General features: G+C 42.3%; 1 protein-coding gene and 1 pseudogene across 1 annotated transcript in view; both read left to right on the forward strand.

The window, feature by feature from the left end:
- The window catches only part of SMS (spermine synthase), a 31953-nt gene extending 15850 nt beyond the window's left edge, over positions 1 to 16103 (forward strand). Inside the window, exons 7-10 of the mRNA XM_023751352.1 lie at positions 5237 to 5351; positions 6923 to 7002; positions 12603 to 12718; positions 15576 to 16103. Coding sequence (XP_023607120.1) covers positions 5237 to 5351; positions 6923 to 7002; positions 12603 to 12718; positions 15576 to 15615 — 351 coding nt within the window. The 3' untranslated portion in view covers positions 15616 to 16103. The remainder of the gene's footprint in view (positions 1 to 5236; positions 5352 to 6922; positions 7003 to 12602; positions 12719 to 15575) is intronic.
- On the forward strand, positions 8290 to 11676 carry LOC111825285 (annotated as a pseudogene).
- Positions 16104 to 18825: the final 2722 nt, after the last annotated feature.

Below are 18825 nucleotides of genomic sequence, written 5' to 3' on the forward strand. Positions count from 1 at the left end.
ATCCATTGGTGATAGATTAGGGAGGCGGGAAAAAGCAAAACTGGGGCGGAATATCTGAGATTGGATAAAAAATAAAACATACTTCTTTTACATTGGTGGGTATAGGATAGTTAACAGTTAACAACATGAAAACAATAACAATGAGGGGTTTTGTGGCCTCTGCTCTGGTGCAGTGAAGGTGTCTGGAAAAAAAAAGAAATTACCCTGACATTCCAAAGGTATGTTATGGTAGATGCAAAAGAACGACAGGCACAGTTAAGGTAAAGATTGACTTTTGTCAAGGGAGATACAGGCCTAGGACATGACTACCCACCATGACCGCTTTTAATTAGGAAGTTTTAACTTCACACCATCCTATATGTGGTTCCTTTAGGTCTCTGAGTTCGTAAGGCGGCCACACAGGCCTCTCCTGAGCCTGTCCGGTTTAGTATGTGGCCCCTTTCTCGTCCACAAGGGAAAAATACATAAGGCATTTCCTCTAAAACTAGGATGAGGATGCTTATTCCCTTTATTCAGCATTCTTTTTGAGACTTTACGTACTTCAGTAAGGCAGGAAAATGTAAAGAATATAAATATAGAAAGAAATTATTTGCCAATTGGTTAGAAGATCCAGGAAACTCATCTAGAAATCTAGTTGAATTCATGAAAATTTGGTAAAGTGATTGCAGAAAGGCAGACTTAAAAGCTTCTGCTATGCTGACGCAAAATAGTTTGAATGGAAATTGGGGTGGAGGGTAGATTGGAAATCCTATTTAGAGTAGTAACCAATTGTTAAATACCTAGGAATAAGTTTAACACAAATCCGGAGTATTGTGAAACTGATAAGAATTAGGTTAAGATCCTATTGAAAGAAAGCAACTGAAGTTTCAGTCTGTGGAGAGACATTACATTTCTTGGATGAAAATATCAGAACAATGTCTTTCATCCTAATGATAAATAATTCTAAACAGAATCCCAAGGGAGTTTTTAGAATTAGACCAAGTGATTTTGAAGTTCATTTGTAACAATAAGTTTCTAAGAATAGCCAAGAAAAACATTTAAAATAACTGTAGTAAAGGGAGATTTGCCCTCTTGTAATCCAATAGGAAGTATGATGTAGACACAGGAAGAGACAGATAGATAAGAGGAGTGTCACAGAGGCTTGAAACACACAGTTAATATGTGGTGTAAGGTGTGTTGACTCAGCTCAAAAGAGTCAGGAGGCTTTGGCTAGCAATAAATGAGATTTATTCAAGGGTATTAGGGTTTACAAATGGGAAATTCAAGTAGGCAATGCCAAAAATTTTCCAAAGCAGAAAGAAAAGCTGACAGTTTTTATAGTAAAAAAAGTACATTCTTAAGTAGAGTTCATCCTGCGTTCTTAGCCCATGAATCGGTTCAGGATGGTAAGCTTCACATGTCCCGTGATCTGGACAATGGAATAATGTCTTCTGGAGGTCATTCATATGGTCATCTGAGGGTTTGATGTATGTGCAGGTATTGATGCACAACCAGCAGATGTGTATGCAGGCATTGACGAAGGACTGGGAAGTTCAGAAGTTTTAGTTCCTAGGATAGTTAAGGCAAGAATACAGTCATTTGTGCCTCAGCTTACTTTATTTTGATAATTTAGCAGCTTGACCATAGTGATTCCATTTTATTTCTTCACTCCATTCTGTTTCTTCACTCCGTTCCTTCATTCTACTAATCATTTTGCTTTGGTAAAGGAGATTGAGTTGATTTAATAAGTGATACTGGCATCATGGACTGTATACTAGTATATGCATGAGAACAAAGCTAATTAACCTTAGGAACCATAGAAAAATCAATTTTAGATGGTTTAAGCTCTCTATATAAAAACTAATACATGGCCCTAGTTGGTTTGGCTAAGTGGGTAGAGAGTCGGCCTGCAGACTGAAGGGTCCCTGGTTAGATTCCAGTCAAGGGCACATGCCCAGGTTGCAGGCTCATTCCCCAGTAGGGGGCGTGCAGGAGGCAGCCGATCAATGGTTCTCTCTCATCATTGATGTTTCTATCTCTCCCTCTCCCTTTCTCCTCTCTGAAATCAATAAAAATATATTAAAAAACGAAAATAAAACTAATACTTATAGGAAAGTTTAGGAGTTGGAAAACATTTTTAAAAAGGACAAGAACCTCAGAAATTGTAATGACAACATAATACTGTAAACAAAACCAAAAGGCAGACTGAAAATAATACTGCTAACAAACAGGACAGGGACTTAATCCGTTTAATATATGAAGAGACCCTACAACTTTTTAAATTTTAAAATTATCTATATAAAAATGGTTTAACTATATGAATTGGTACTTCTCAGAAGGCAGAAGTCAATAACCTGAAAACGTTTAAGTCAAGATGTTCACCCTTATTGGTGGCACAAGAAGTTCATGTGAAAATATTAGCAAGGGATTTGATACAAGTAGAAGAAGGGGGACAACAGCCAATGCTGGGAAGGATGAAAGGAAACAGTTGTTCACATGCATTGATGATTGGAGTGTGAATTGCCTTAAAAACTAAAATGCACATGCCTTTGTCTCAGCAATCCCATGTTTGAGCATCCAGCCCACAAACAGAAAAGCATCTATACTTTATTTTATTTTTTTTTAAAATATATTTTATTGATTTTTTACAGAGAGGAAGGGAGAGAGATAGAGAGTTAGAAACATCGATGAGAGAGAAACATCGATCAGCTGCCTCCTGCACATCTCCTACTGGGGATGTGCCCGCAACCCAGGTACATGCCCTTGACCGGAATCGAACCTGGGACCTTTCAGTCCGCAGGCCGACGCTCTATCCACTGAGCCAAACTGGTTTTGGCAGCATCTATACTTTATTATGGAGGTTTATTATGGCTGTATTTGTAGAGGCCAAGGCTCGAAGATGATGAGTGTAGAACATTTTAATGGAATGATACAGTTTTTACAAACATCATTACCTGGAATGATGTTAGGTAAATATTTCCAAGTTTAGAACAATGTGTGTGATCCTAGTTTTACAAAAGAACAAGCACTTGTTTTTATTTGCAGGTGAGACTTTATAAGAATCTTTATGAGCACAGAGAAAAAATCTTGAGATTTTTTAAGCACTTAAATGGGATTGATAAATAGATTAAGGCAGCTGGGGTGTTAGTGTTAGTGTCTTTCCTGTTTTTGCATGGTTACAGTTAAATGATGTATTAAGTGAAGCACATTATAAAACACTGGAGGCCCAGTGCATGAAATCCATGCACAGGTAGGGTCCTTAGGTCTGGCTGGCGATCAGGGCCCATCTGTGGGGCGACTGGCAGGGTGATCGGGGCCCCCACTCGCACCCACCTAGGCTGGCCTGGCATTACCCGCTCGCCAACCCCGCTCCCTGCCGCTGCCGGTGGGGGCCTGCGGGCTGGGGGCAGCTCCTGCTTTGAGTGTCTGCCTCCTGGTGGTCAGTGCACGTCATAGCAACCGGTCGTTACACTGTTCAGTCGATTTGCATATTAGGGTTTTATATAGATAGATTAGGACCATAAGATTTAGTTACCTTAAAAGATGTGACTTTCCACTGTGGAGAACAGTATGGAGTTTCCTAAAAAAAACTAAAAATGGAACTCCCATTTGACCCAGTAATCCCACTTCTAGGACTATATCCCAAGAAACTAGCAACACCAATTAGAAAGGACATATGCACCCCTATGTTCATAGCAGCACAATTTACAATAGCTAAGATTTGGAAACAGCCTAAGTGCCCATCAGCAGATGAGTGGATTAAAAAACTGTGGTACATCTACACAATGGAATACTACACAGCTGTAAAAAGGAAGGAACTCCTACCGTTTGTAACAGCATGGATGGACCTGGAGAGCATTATGCTAAGTGAAATAAGTCAGTTGTATAAAGATAAATATCACATGATCTCACTCATTTGTGGAATATAATGAACAACATAAACTGATGAACAAAAATAGATCCAGAGACAGAAAAGCATCGATCAGACCGTCAAACCTCAGAGGGAAGGCAGGGGAGGGTGGGGGTAAGGGGGAGAGATCAACCAAAAGACTTGTGTGAATGTATATAAGCATAACCAATGGACACAGACACCAGGGTGTGAGGGCATGAGCGGGGTGGGGTGGGGGGGCAAAGGGGGGATAAGGACACATGTAATACCTTAATTAAGAAAAAAAAAAGATGTGACTTTGAGTATATGTGTAAGAGCATTCATATGAAAAATCTGGAATAGATTATTTTAGGGAATTGTGGCAAGGTTGATTTCTTTTTTACAAAAATATATTTTTATTGATTTCAGAGAGGAAGCCGGGGGGGGGGGCGGGGAGAGAGAGAGAGAGAAAGAAAGAAAGAAACATCAATGATGAGAAAGAATCATTTTTCGGCTGCCTCCTGCACTCCCCCTATTGGGGATGGAGACCTGACCAGGAATCGAACCAGGACCTCCTGGTTCATAGGTTGATGCTCAACCACTGAGCGACACCAGCCAGGTGAACCTTGATTTCTGATTTATTTGTTATATGTGAATTTTTTTTACACAAATACGTATTTCGCAACTAGAAAAATGAAAGACAAGGGGAATAACTCTTGCTAGTTTAGGAGTTGCCTAGAGCCAGATGGGTCCCCAGCACTTCAAAGATAAGGCAACCCCCAAACTTAGTTCCTGAATTTACTATAGTGTCTCGATGAGAATTCCAGCTCTTAGCTGCTATACTGACCTCCTTAATAACTCTGTTTTGGGAGCTGGTATGTATTATGTGGCTTTATTACCGGCAGTACTCATAAGTGTTAGAGGAAATTGAAAAACCTTAGGTTAAGAGTTTGGAGTAAAGTGCAAAAATACATCAATAGACAATGAAGTTATTCAGTACTCGTGTAGAAGAAAAACTAAAAGTAGAAGAAAATACAGATAGTAGGAGAGGTGATATAGATTAGGGTTCAGATAACTCTAGGTGTACTTCTTGGCTCTGTTACTGTGCCTTTGGGTAAACTTTGTATCCTCGTAAGTTTGTTTTCTCCATTTGTAAAACAGGGATAATGATAGCACTTGTAGAGTTGTTTAGATAAAATGAGATGGCACATGAAGCATGTAGTAAGCACTGAATTTTAGTTCTTATAGGCATGGGTGGAAGTCATTTTTATTCGTGTGGCAGGTGCTGTGGGATGTCAGCTCCAGCTTGCATTTTCCTCTTCCTCTACAAGTGTTTAACTACTTCCACATGTGTTGGCTCACCCGCATTATTTCTGTTCTTTCTGGAAGGTTCTAGTAGAGGACTGTATTCCGGTACTGAAGAGGTACGCCAAAGAAGGGAGAGAGTTTGATTATGTGATTAATGATTTGACAGCTGTTCCAATCTCCACATCTCCGGAAGAAGGTAGATTTTGTTTTGTTTTTAACCACAAGAACGGAAATGTTCATGGAAATGTTTTTCTTGGCACCATGTGAGAATGATAGGATGTTGGAGATTATCTAGTTAAGTGTCTTCGTTTTTTTTAAAGGTAGTTAAACTGAGGCCCATGGTGGAAAGATGGCTGTATTTGGCTTTGGTCAAATCCTGTCCTGTTCCTAAATGAGCAAATTAACTGTCATTTGAAACAAACATGAAATAAAATGACTCATAATTACATCACTAATACATTAGCTTGTTTGATAATTTGGTGATTTTTAACCTGTAATGGGACAAACTGGTGACCTGCCTAAACAACGCCAGAGACAGTTCCCTTCTCAAACCCCAGGCTTGAAATCACTGCTGGGTTGGGGTTTGAGTGTTAATGATTTTTCTATAACCTTGTCTTCCTGCTGAGTTTGCAGGCTGGATTCCTATCCGATGACCTTTGCAGTTTCTCTCTTGGGATGTTGCTGCTTATCCCCCTTACTTAAAGCTGTCGTCTTGCAGATTTCAACCACTGCTTTTTGTGTCGAATCTTTATTGGTGTTGTGAGAACAGTGCTAAGTAAAGCACATTTGCTTTTGACCCGCTTGGGTATGTGCACATGTGTACAAGATACCCAATTTACATATTCACTAGAAGCCCAGTGCACTGGGGGGGTCCTTCAGTCCCGCTTGCCTCCTCTCACAGTCTGGGAGCCATCAGGGGATGTCCTACTGACGGGGAGCGGGCCTAAGCTGCAGCCTGGCCTCCCTCTGCGGGAGGCGACTAGGCCGATCATGGGAAGGCACCACCCTATTACCCCACTGCTGCTGCCACTGCCAGCCAGTAGGCCCTCGCTTCTTAGTGCTGGCCCTGCCCCCTGCCCACTGGTGGGTGGGGGCGATCTTGGGCCAGGCCGGCTGGGGGAGGGGCTGTGGAAGGTTGAGGCACAGCAGGTCACACCCCCTCCAACCTCTGCGGAGTCATGGCACTAGGACCGGGAGAGGAGGCAGCACCTCCGCTCCTGCTCCCGCAGCGGCGGGGCTCCTGCATAGTGGCCTTGCCTTCACCTTCGCCTTTGTTCCCACTCCTGTGGCGGCAGCCCCGCCTCCGCTCCCGTGGTGGCCCTAGGCCAGGGGTGGGCAAACTTTGAGGGCCACAATGGGTTCTAAACTGGACTGGAGGGCGGGAACAAAAGCATGGATGGAGTGTTTGTGTGAACTAATATAAATTCAAAGTAAACATCATTACATAAAAGGGTACGGTCTTTTTTTTTTTAGTTTTATTCATTTCAAACAGGCCGGATCCGGCCCGCGGGCCGTAGTTTGCCCACGGCTGCCCTAGGCCCTTGCGGCCGCTGTGGCTTTGTCCGGATGGACGTCTGCTCTAATTAGCATATTACCATTTTATTAGTATAGATAAGTGAGAATACATTTTCATTGATTAATAAGCTCTCCGATATTGGGTCTTAAGCTCAAGGCTCTTTCTTTCTTTGGTATTGTTGAGTATTGATGCATTTTGTTTCTGATGCATGCAAACCCATATTTAATAAACCTACATTTTTCAACATCCAGATTCCACATGGGAGTTTCTCAGACTGATTCTTGATCTCTCCATGAAAGTACTGAAACAGGATGGGAAATATTTTACACAGGTAGGCTTCTTAACTGTTCCCCCGCCCCCCAAACTCTTAATAAGCATTTTCTATTTTGAAATTTGAATGCATGTTCATGCAATTTATGTCTGGTAAGGATAGAACAACATAATTAGATTATGATCTTTGAAGCAGTAAGTTTGTAAATAGCCGACCTGGCATCTATTGGGAATTAATCTGCTTTTGTATTCTGTTTGTTACCGGATTTATCAACCTTGGGCTCTGGCTGTAGTATGAGCTGCTGCCACGAGATGGAGACAAAGATTGTGATTTCCCCCTTTATAGGAAATCTACAATGAAACCTGCTTAAAGTCAGCTTATTCTTATAAAAGCAACCCACATTCAGTGAGTTGGGGAACTTTCACAAGTGGAGCTAGGAGGAAAGTGGAACTGTTTTCTTTCATTGAGAATATTTGTCCGGTGGACTGCCTTCTCGGAGAATTGCTATCTCAATACGGAGGATTAATAAAAACACAACCTTAACAGGTCACCACGGCCCATTCATTAAATATTAATGATCCAGGCCTTGATAACTTGCCTTTGCCAACTGACTTTGATGAAAAATCGCATTATATGCCCAGGGCTGTGCCAGTTTCCAAGAAATTCAAAAGCTGTATTAGGACATGTTTCCTGTCCCTGCATTCATTACAGTTGGAGATGCCAGGCTATCTCATTTGATCATACCCAGGAATGATAAATGGTTGAATGTGTGATGGCACACATGGACTAAGGAGGTTGTAGGCCCTTGAAGAAGCAGTGGTCAAGTCAAGAGTGCAGGGTGGTTTGATTCTGGATGTACTGATATAGTTGCCACAGTGCAATATTTTTTTTTACTGCCAGGTGATAAGCTCAGAAGACACCCTTGGTTTACACCAAAGCATGTCAAACTCATAGGCTAACACTAACACGGGCCAAATAAACAAATTTAAGTTTACGTGGGCCACAAAAAACCAAAAGCTTCAATTTTCATAGAAATGTAGATTTATTTCAATAGAGACATGCTGAAGACAAAGGGCTGAAATAAATGAGTCATCGTTAACATAAAATAATAGAACATTTTAATAAAAATTAATATTTTTTCTTGAACATTAACTTACCAGACACTGAATAACTGCACAAATTTAATAAGTGTGATGCAAATAAACCTATTTTTCTTGTTCTCCGAAAGTGAAATATTTCTTGTTGCGCACACCAAAAAAGTCAGTCCAGGACTAATGATGTGGCCATCGGCTGCTAAACTATTCGCTGCTAGTATTAGTGGAGAGAAATGGTGCGCCTATGCATAAGATGCGTAAGGGAAGTGAATGCAACACGATTCTAGTCACCAGTCATTAGCAAACATTGTAGTTCGTTATTAATAATTATGTATAACAGGATATTGTAAAAATTAAGTTACAAATATTTTTTAAATTTTATTTTATTGTTTAAATTATTACAGATAGTAGTACATATGTCTCCTTTTTTTTCCCCCCCATTGACCTTCCCCTGGCCTCCCCTACCCCCTGGCACATGCCCTCACCCCACCACCCCAGGGTCTTGTGTCCATTGGTTATGCTTTATGCATGCATACAAGTCCTTCAGTTGATCTCTTACCTCCCCCCGCAAGGGTTACGAAATTTTTATTAAAATGTTTTTTAACATACCGTTATATTGACTGGGCTGCAAAAATATTCCTTGTGGGCCGCATGTGTTACACCCACCTCCCTTCCTCAAGTGTGTTGCTTCGAACTGGAGTAAGACAATAGAATAGGGTGGTGAAGGCCTGGGGCAGAGGGTGGAGGCGTATTAGAAGAGGTCAATGGGGAAAAAAGGAGACATATGTAATACTTTCAACAATAAAGATGAAACAAGAAAAGAACTGGAGTAAGGGTTAGATGGGATGAAAGTGTTGTTTGACCTGTTGCTTGGTGACTGACAAAAGCTAAATGTTCCTGCTTAAAATTGCTTGCATCACAGTCCCGAGTTCATAATGTCATTGGTGTCACTGTGACCTTGTCATTGTGCCACAAAGCTGGGGAAAGCATCATGGAGTGCCTGGACTTTGGCTCTGCTGGATGGGGGATCTGAATCTGAATCTGGGAGAGAATTGCTTTCACAGGACTAGGGTGCAGATCCTGAGACTTGGCCTCCCTCCTTTTACTCCCCACTCCTCATTAAGTCTAGGTTTTTTAATAATGTGTGTGACATTCATGCAAATTATAATGCAAAGTATAAGCAAACTCTGACTCTCCTAACTTGAGAATTGGACATTGCCAGTACCACTGACACATCTCCATCCCTCCCTAATCCTTGCCCACCTTCTAGAAGTAAACTACCTTTAGTGTTATTGGGTTTTTTATTCCTGTGCTGTTCTTTATAGATGTTTCACATATTTGTGATATACTAACTCATTATATTGTGTAGTTTTCCTTGCTTTTGAACTCAATAAAAATGGTGTCCTTAAGGATGTATACTTTTGCACCTGCTTTTTACATTACAGAAGTAATACATGCTAACTGTTAAGTTTAAAAGACACAAGCAATACAGAAATCTAAAGTAAAAAACTAAGATTCACTTACCCACATCTAACATGGGTCAAGGAGAACTTTCTAGAACTGAAGCTACTGAATTGGGATTTACTCCCTTGGAGTGCACCCCCCCCCCCGGCCCCATTATTCCCTTTCTCTCATCCTTAATAAGTGCTTAATTCTTTGCTATTAGATTTTTGTTCTGCATTTCCCATGTGTCTTTCTTAAGAAAATTTAAAAAAAAGTAGTTCTATTTAAATAAACAGGAAAGTGGAATGCATCATGTTACTTTTTTGGGTAGGTCTCTATTTGTGGTGAGTTTATTTTCTTTTTTAAGCTGCTTTTTGACAGTGTTGGGGAAGAACAAATTGAAAGTATCCTATTTCCTTACCACAGTCTCTGTGAGGAGGTTCTCCCGTTATCCCTCTGTGAAGAGAGTGTGGTGTCAATTTTAGGATGGCAAGGGAAACCATTGAACTGTGTACGTCGGTGGCATTTCTATTCTACAGCTTCCCCAGGGGTGATGTGCTCTAAAAACAACCAGGCAGTGTTTTCTATTTGTGAGTCTTAAATTACACATGTGGTGTTTATATGCTCTCATGCTGAACTTGATGTTGAAACCAAATTATATGCTGGCCAAGGGCACTTTGGCCAAATCCCACTGCAGGACCTAGATGATGGGTTACTAAACTGGCTGGCACTGAAGGATGACGTCATGCTGAGCGAATGTGCTAAGTTAAAACCACCAAGGCCAGTTCTCAGAATAGTTCTGTCTACCGGCTTGCCCATGGCTGGCTGGTTGATTGGTTTTGAAAGATTATCCTCAAAAATGCTTACATCACAGGCTGTCTTAACTTGTGAATAATTTTCATCTTATATTGTACATGCCTATTTTTTTGGCAAATTCACAGTGAGATTCTTTTGAAGAAATAGAATCAGCACATACATTCATTAGCCCTCTGAATGTTATGAACTTCAGTGGTTAAAAGAAAGTAGGTGGTGCCCAGCCAGTGTTGCTCAGTGATGGAGCATTGACCTATGAACCAGGAAGTTATGGTTCGATTCCGGTCAAGGGCACATGCCCGGGTTGTGTGGTCTTGATCCCTAGTAGGGGACTTGCAGGAGGCAGCTGATTGATGATTCTCTCTCATCATTGATGTTTCTATCTCTCTCTTCCTCTCCCTCCCTCTCTAAAGTCAATAAAAATATGTTTAAAAAAAAGAAAATAGGTGGCCAAAAAAAAGAAAGAAAACAGGTGGCATTAAATACCTATCTTATATTCTAAGTCCATTATGAAAGCACTTGGGGAGACAGTGTGCTAGAATGATAGACCCTACCCCCAGCCTACTAATTGAAAATTTATATTTTAGCAAGATCACCTATGATTCCTGTGTACACTAAACATTGAGAGCCACTGCTTTCCAGTGCTGGTTCTCCTTCAGAGAAGGCCCACAATGGCATGATCCTGAAGCCCCACTTCCACAAGGTCTGGCAGCTGTGCATTGTCACATGGTTGAACCACCACATGTGAGATCCAACAGTGCAAGGCCCAGCAAGCCAAAGCATGCCCTGTATCCAGACCCATACTGTCCATGGAGAGATGCCCCACAGTGAGGTACCTCAGCACAGTGTGAGCCAGCAGGGGCTTCAGCTTGGAGGAATTAGAGTGACCGGCATCCATAAAAAGGGCGGCCCGGACCATTGGGATCTTGGTGGATCCGAGGAGGCAGAACAAGTCCACTGCGTCCCTGCAGGCCAACGTGCAGCGGCCTGAAGGAGTACCGCTCCAAGCTCATACTCTTCCCCAGTAAACCCTAGGTAGGCCCCCAAGAAGGGAGACAGTTTTGCTGAAGAACTCAAGTTGGCCACCCAGACAGGACCAGTCATGCCCATAAGGAATGTTTACAAGAAGGAGAAAGTCAGGGTCATCACAGTGGAGGAGAAGAACTTCAAGGCATTCACCAGTCTTTGCGTGGCCCGCACCAATGCCCAGCTCTTTGGCATCTGGGCAGAAAAAGCCAAGGAAGCCGCAGAACAGGATGTTGAAAAGAAAGTGCTGTTGGCAACTTGTGATTAAAAAATAAAAAGATTAGAAGCAGTGCTGTAGAACCATGCAGATGAGGTATCCATTTAGCAGCTCTACCATGTCTCTTGGCCAGCATCTCTGATTCTCTTCACCTTTTTTTTTTTTATTCTCACACAGTGGCTGCTGCAGCTCCAAATGTTACATCTAGGTTATAGGCTAGAAGAAAATTGAAGGGGTGGGCCACTGTTCATTCTTGATTGTCTAGAATAAAATACTTTCTCAGTAGCCCCCTAGCAGATGTCTGCTGTATTCGTTGACCACCCTGATCTGCTTGTGAAGTTGTTCAGAGGTGGCAAGAAAGGCAGAAAATTTAGAACAATGAAGTCAAGAGAAAATGTTTGATAAGGAGTGGAACTGGGCAATACCCTTAGTGTATATACCGTGAATGAACTTTTGCTCTCTTATGCCTTAAGTCAAATTTCAGGGAAAGCATGGGGGGTAAATATAGTTCTATGCCAATATCTTAAACTGTTATGAGGGTCATAGTTTAAGCCCTCTGGACACGGAGAATATTACATATATATATACATTTTTTTAATTTGGACAAAAGGGGAGGAGGGATGAGGGAGCCGGCCCTCGGCCCCCCTGGGAAAGGGGCCGCATCCGCCGCCACCCACCAGAATATATTTTTGATACATTATTCTAAACGCAGTGTGACTACTGGGAAAACTTATATTGAATGGGTTTTGTGTATGAATCTTTGCTATTGCATGGTGTTAATACAAAGGCTGTGTCCCTAAATGAGAAATTGGTCTCACTTTGTTTTGTATTGTCTCATCCTCTAATCATTTGAAATGGCTTGGTAAATGAGGTAGAAGAAGAATGAACTAATGGATCTATAAATAGAGCTCAGTGCAATTTGTGAAAGTACAGAAACCATATCTCATTTTCAAAGACGAACTTTTACCGAAAGCTAGAATTGGTCCCATTTATTAGCGACCTTCAAATGAGTGGGACCCTCAATGGACTCCAGTATCCCATTGTTTGCTTTTCTCTCTTTGATTTAGGGGAACTGTGTCAATTTGACAGAAGCCCTGTCACTCTATGAAGAACAGCTCGGACACCTGTATTGTCCTGTGGAATTCTCAAAGGAGATCGTCTGTGTCCCTTCATACTTGGAATTGTATCCTTTGACCTGATCGTTGTGTTGCCAGATCAGAACACCAAGTCAATCCCATGCCAGCTTAACATTTTGAATAAACAGAATTCTCTGTAGTGTATGAGGCCCCAGTTTCCAAGCGCGGCTGCACAATGGAAGCCCCTGGGATCTTTAAAACAATACTGATTCCTGGGTCCCGCCCTCAGATTCTGGCGTGTGGCCTGCTACAGCTCCCAGTTGGTTTTCATGTTCAGGCACCACTGGTTCTGACAGGTGGTCCCCAGCCCTGCAGCGTCATCTGGGAAATAGTTAGCCAGGCAAATTCTTAAGCCCCACCCGGCCTGCTGCCCAATGAGAAAAGCTGGAGCTGGTGACTGGCCTTATGTAGCCAGCCCTCCAGGGGATTGACGTGCACACTGAAGCTTCAGAACCCCAGCTGTTGCCGGCAAAAACACTAAAGACATGCCTTCTACTTCTGTCTTACGATGATCCTACTATACTATCAGTTTCTACACTTGATTCTGATTTGCAATAGAAATCGAGAGCTAGAAATAATGCCAGGGGTCTCAAACTTAACGTTGGTGTTCTCTATTAGGGCCACTTAGTAAATTTAATCCCTAGAAAGAAGAAAAGAACTGGGGGGGGGGGGGGAGGCGCGGACTGGAATGAGAGCATCGTCACTGGAAATTTATAATGGGTTTCCTCCTCCTCAAAGGCACACTGGAGGGTGCAGACAAAAGCTTGCTTTCTTGAGGTGGTGGAGTTTCCTGTGATTGCTGCTGGCCTGCAGTGAGGCCCGGGCCTGCAAGGCGGGGCAGGCTCTGACAGACAGGAGGCCATAACCTGCCCCCCTCCCAGAGTCCTCCCTGGGATGCTTTGAGTGCTCTGTGCTTGCTGGGCCATGTTCTTCCTTGCCTGCGGCTGACCAACCATCCACTTTCATCAGGGCTCTTCTCTAGAGCATTTTTACGGTCAGGTCTGTGTTTCTCTCTGGAAATGCAACCAGACAACCAAGGGGTCCGGGCTGCCTGTCACTACATGAGCCAATTCAGCAAAGACAGGGTTGAATCATATATGAGCGTTTATTCCAATACTGCCGGCAGGATGGGAGAGCAGCAGGTCATCTACAAAAATCTGCTCTGCCCCCCACCATAAGCCAGCTGCTTATATTGGGTAGAAGGACAAAGATTACGTGGGAAAGTAGGAATTACAGGCATGGGAAAGTGGGCACGGGATAATCATACAAGTCATGGGGGCTGTGGTGGGGGGGGAGCGGTCACAAAGGGCAGGCGCCTCACGGTGCCCCGGGACCAGATTACAGGCAATAGAGGCTGGGGTTGTAAAGAACAGGTGCCTCCAGGACTAGATTGCTTCAGCCACGAGGTTGTAAATCTTTCCATAACGATAGGCAGTTCTCAGGACAGGAGGATGGACTGCATTCCGATGTTAGCTCCCCTGTCCCAGGGCGTACAACTCCCAGCCAGGTTAGAATGTGCTTTCTCTACTCAGAACGGAACCATCACGGTTAACAGAGCATGATTAAGATTTCTTATCATTATAATTAGTTTCCAATATTCTATTTCTGCCCCTAACAGAAAGACTTGAGAAATCAGTTGATAACATTTGGAAAAAAGGCTTCAGCTTGGGCTCCGGCTCTTCTCCCTCCTTCCACCTTTTTTTTTCCCCTCTTCTTGCCACCTCCCACATTCTCCCCACTCCATTTCTCACCTCCCTCTTGTTTGTGTCTCTTCCTCCCACCCTTGTAAGAATTTCCTAAAACATCTTGGAGATCTTGAAAGCAGCATTATTACCTTTTCTCCGCACACCCCTCCCCCACTCAGTGTCATAGGTTTGTGAGTGTCCAGGCTGCCAAGTGGGTTATGGAAGAGGCCTTCATTCTTGTTGCTGCAGTGCGCTAAGCCAGCGGTTTTCAACCAGGGTGCCGCAAGAACTTTTAAAACCTGCAGTCCTGGCTAGTCAGGGCCACTGACCTCTTTTCCCTTAGATTGTCAAGTAAAAAAATGACAACAGCCAACACAACAGTAGCCATCTGGTATGAATGAATCAAAATGATACTTCTTCTGTCAGATCGGCAAAAAGTATAACATAGTTTTTGGTGTGCCGCAGAATTTTAATAATTAGTAAAATGTGCCATGAGATGAAAAGGATTGAAAATTGCTGCTCTAGGCGATTTTTGCAGGCCAGCAAATTGTTAACGTAAAAAACATTTAAACCTGTAAAGAATTTTGTGAGTTGATTTGAGCCCTTCTGTCGACAGTTGCAGGGAAGCAGAATTCAACCTATTGAGATAGTGCCTCTTATAATGGCAGTTTTTTTTTTACCTTGTTTTATGCATTACAATCAAAGGAGGAGACATAAGTGGGGTTAAGTGAAATTCATTGGTGATAGAGTAGGGAGGCGGGATAAAGCAAAGCGCCAGACCTCTGGGATTGGATAGAAAGTAAAATGATACACAGGTGGATTAAGGATAGTTAGCAGTCAACAAATAGCAAGATAAAAACCATAAGTGTGTCCTGAGGGCTCTGGAAAAAGGGAAGTTAACGAGTGGCCCTGACATTTCACAGGTAAGTTATCTTGGATTCAAAAAGACAATAGGCTCAGTAAAGATCATAGTTGATCTTTGTCGGGGAAGATACTGGCCTAGGACATGACTACCCACTATAAGCTGCTTTTTAATGAAAGGTTTTCATTTCAGACCATCCTTTGTGGTTACTTTAGGTCTCTTGAGTTTGCAAGGCCGCCACGCAGGCCTTTCCTGAGTTAGGCAGGTTAGCATGTGGCCCCTTTTCGTCCACAACATTTTAAGTGATACCTGTTCTTCTTTGAATTACCTGTTCTCATTCCTTGACTCCTTGTCCAGGTGGGTATTTTACACTGTTTGGAAGAAAGCTAAACCTTGAAGATCAATAGCCCCTCATCACGTGTGCTACAAATAGCCTTCCTGACCTGGACATGCTGTACATGCCATCAAAGCGAGTCAGGCAATTGATTGTGAATTCCTTCAAGTTTTCTTTTTTTAATTATTTTTTAATTTAAAAAAAGGCAAATGGAAAATGTATATTTTGATGACCTAGGGTGTTATTTTTTGAAAGTCAGCTGAAGGATGATTAGCTAGCATAGCAAAGGCTGCTAAATGCACTGAACCCTAGAATGTGATTTTTTTTTTTACTTTTTTTTTTTCTGTGTGGGCTGTTTTCGTTTTGGTTTTGGTAGACTTTGAATTTGGTTGTTTGGAGGAATGAATATCACTGTTTTATTCTGGAGGGGAGTTCTTGATGGTGTTTCTTTCCCAAAAAAGGAATTGACTTATGTGGTTAAAATTTGGTGCTTTTATGAAAGTTAAAAAAAATTAATCAGCAATGCTTTGATTAAAATTACAAATGAGAAATTTCATGTGTCTGTTCTTTTATTTCAGTTAGGTCTCCTCTTTCTTCCTACTGCACAGAACAAAGGTGTCTCCTGGTCTTTTTTTAGTTCTCTTTTATCACTCCCGGTGTCATTTATCTCTTTACAATAGGATGGCCTTAGGGCCTTTTTTGAACAGTAGTAATGACTTCCATTTACCATTGTGGTAAATGATACACACAGCCTATTACGTTCACCAGTTCTTCATTATAAAATTGACCTGAGGGTAGGAAAAGATTTGGCCTTCCTGTGAAGTTGAAAGTCAGAAGCTTTTTTCTGTCCCCCATCTTACTTGTGTGTTAGATGTGGAAACAAAGATCAGTTTGGATGGCTGCTGTGAAGCTTGGGGAAGATTTTTGGATGCACAAATAGATGATAGTTTGTAGAGAGGCCTGCAACCAGAACAACTTGAACTCGCCTAAGGAAGTGCTTGTAACTACTAGCTTGGTGTGTTTGTGGGAAACAACCCACATCAGAGGTGAGGGTATGTTGACTTGGCGGATTAGATATCACTGAGTATGGGGGTACGTTCTCTCTTCCCGTGACCAGCACCGAAAGAGAGAACTTGGGGGCGGGGGGGTGTTCAAGAATCTTGAGTAGAACGCGACGAGGGCTAAGGAAGAATGAAAAACGAGACTGAGAAAGAAATAGAGGGGAAAGCTGGGCCTGGGTGTGGCGTCTGCACTCTGATAGATGAACTGAGCGCCAGCACCGGAACCAGGTGTTTAATTTATACTCCCAAATAGCAGGAAGTTACATCAGTTCTGGGCAGGCCAGTGGGCATGACGAGCAGTCAGGAACCTGAGGGCGTCGCTCCACCTCAGGGCCCCCTCCCACAGGGCGGGGCCGGTTAGAGGGAGGAGAGTCCTATTCATTCCTGGTGCTTGGGGGGACTTAGAATAAATAAAACCCACTCCCAGACACCTGGGCAGCAAAGATAAGAGTCAATGCTGAGAACACATCGCCATCTTGGTTAGATGTGTATCCAAGGCTCGGCTCTGCCAGTCACCTTGGGTTCAGCTGACAATATTTTAGGAAGCATGCCCATGTGTCTTCCCTGGGGGGCCCTCTACAACTGAGTTATGTTGTTTTAAAACAAAAGGTTTATGCTTTATCAATAGAGTTCATTTATGGTGAATTTACAGTAAGCAAAACATTAAAAATGAAATATTCAATGTTCCTTTTGAGATAGAATTAGTGACAAATCAGAGCATTCTTCCTCCCAAGATAGGTTTATGGTATCTGGCAGATAGTCTTTAAAATGAGTGTGTGCCTACTTTTTTTCTTTCTATTAGATTGTCATGGAAGAAGACACAGTAATAGAATAAGAGGAGTTAAAATCATGTTGGAACTAGATTGGCTCTCAGCAAGTATTTTTCTTGTGCCTAGAAGTTAAAAATGGCATTGATAGAAATTAAGAATCCTACCCACCCCTCAAATGCTTCTATAATGCTTTACAAAGGCTCTGTAAACTGTAAAATTAAAAAATAATGCTGCTATTACTGTTCAGATTCTGTTTTGGGTTAATAGAATGGGATGATTCCCACTTTAAAAAAGAATCCAAGTATATCTGGTGTCTGAAAATAGTGTTTACTGATACGTGGGCATGGCTTTATGCTTGAGGCCAGGGCTCAATCCACTGATAAATCTGGTGACATACAGGTCCTGCCAAGAGCTTAGAGTTAGAAATGAGGTGGATCAGGTTGTGCCAGGCCATGGAAGATGCATTCAGGGCAGAGTAAGGAATGTAGTAGGGCAAGAAGAAAGGAATGGAAATACATATTTTTTACTTTGGGTGAGAATGGTAAATTCTGACCCTACCCATTTCTCCGTATTGAAGAAAGGACAATTTAGCCTGATTGTTTTAAAAGCATGCACATTCTGAATTCTGATAATTAAAAACAACGTCCACTTTTGCTGTATTTTTTAAGGAAATGTGATAAGATCTAAGCACTGTTATTTCACTTTAATGGCTATAGTGTTGTAGTCTCCTTTATAATCTAAAATTGGCCCAGCCAGAGTAGCTCAGTGGTTGAGCTTCGACCTGTGAACCAGGAGGTCATAGGTTCGATTTCTGGTCAGGGCACATGCTGAGGTTGCAGGCTCGATCCCCAGTGTAGGGCATGCAGGAGGCAGCTGTTGAATGATTCTCATCATTGATGTTTCTCTCTCTCCCTCTCCCTTCTCTCTGAAATCAATAAAAATATATTAAAATAAAATTGGATATGCTGTAGTATGAAGATACCACAGCATATTCAGTTTTTTTAAAGACAAGAAATATGGCTGTAGTTTAAATTCTCTCCAACTCAGCAGATATAAAGAAAAAAAGAAAATGCTATTTTCTCTTGAAAGTGTGATCGAATATTTTAAAAACGTGATTGGTCAGTGACTGGGCTGGAGGAAGGCTGGTTGATGGTGCTTTTTTTACTGGGCTGGAGCAGCGCTGATGTCATAGTGAAAATGTGCTACTGTTTCCCGTGCAGTCGAATAGTCCCCTCCTTGCTTGCATTAGCTATTGCTACCATAGAATTTGCATTGCTCTCAATAAATTGATACGTTTCATTCTGTTCCCATGAGTTGTGGGACAGGGTGAAGGAAGTGTGTAAGTGATGTTATATACCACTAGAGGCCGGGTGCACGAATTTGTGCATGGGTGGGGTCCAGCAGGCCCACCCTGATCAGGACCGATTGGGGAGGGGCTGTGG

Source organism: Myotis lucifugus, unplaced genomic scaffold (assembly GCF_000147115.1).
Source record: "Myotis lucifugus unplaced genomic scaffold, Myoluc2.0 scaffold_20, whole genome shotgun sequence".
Taxonomy (NCBI): Eukaryota; Metazoa; Chordata; class Mammalia; order Chiroptera; family Vespertilionidae; genus Myotis; species Myotis lucifugus.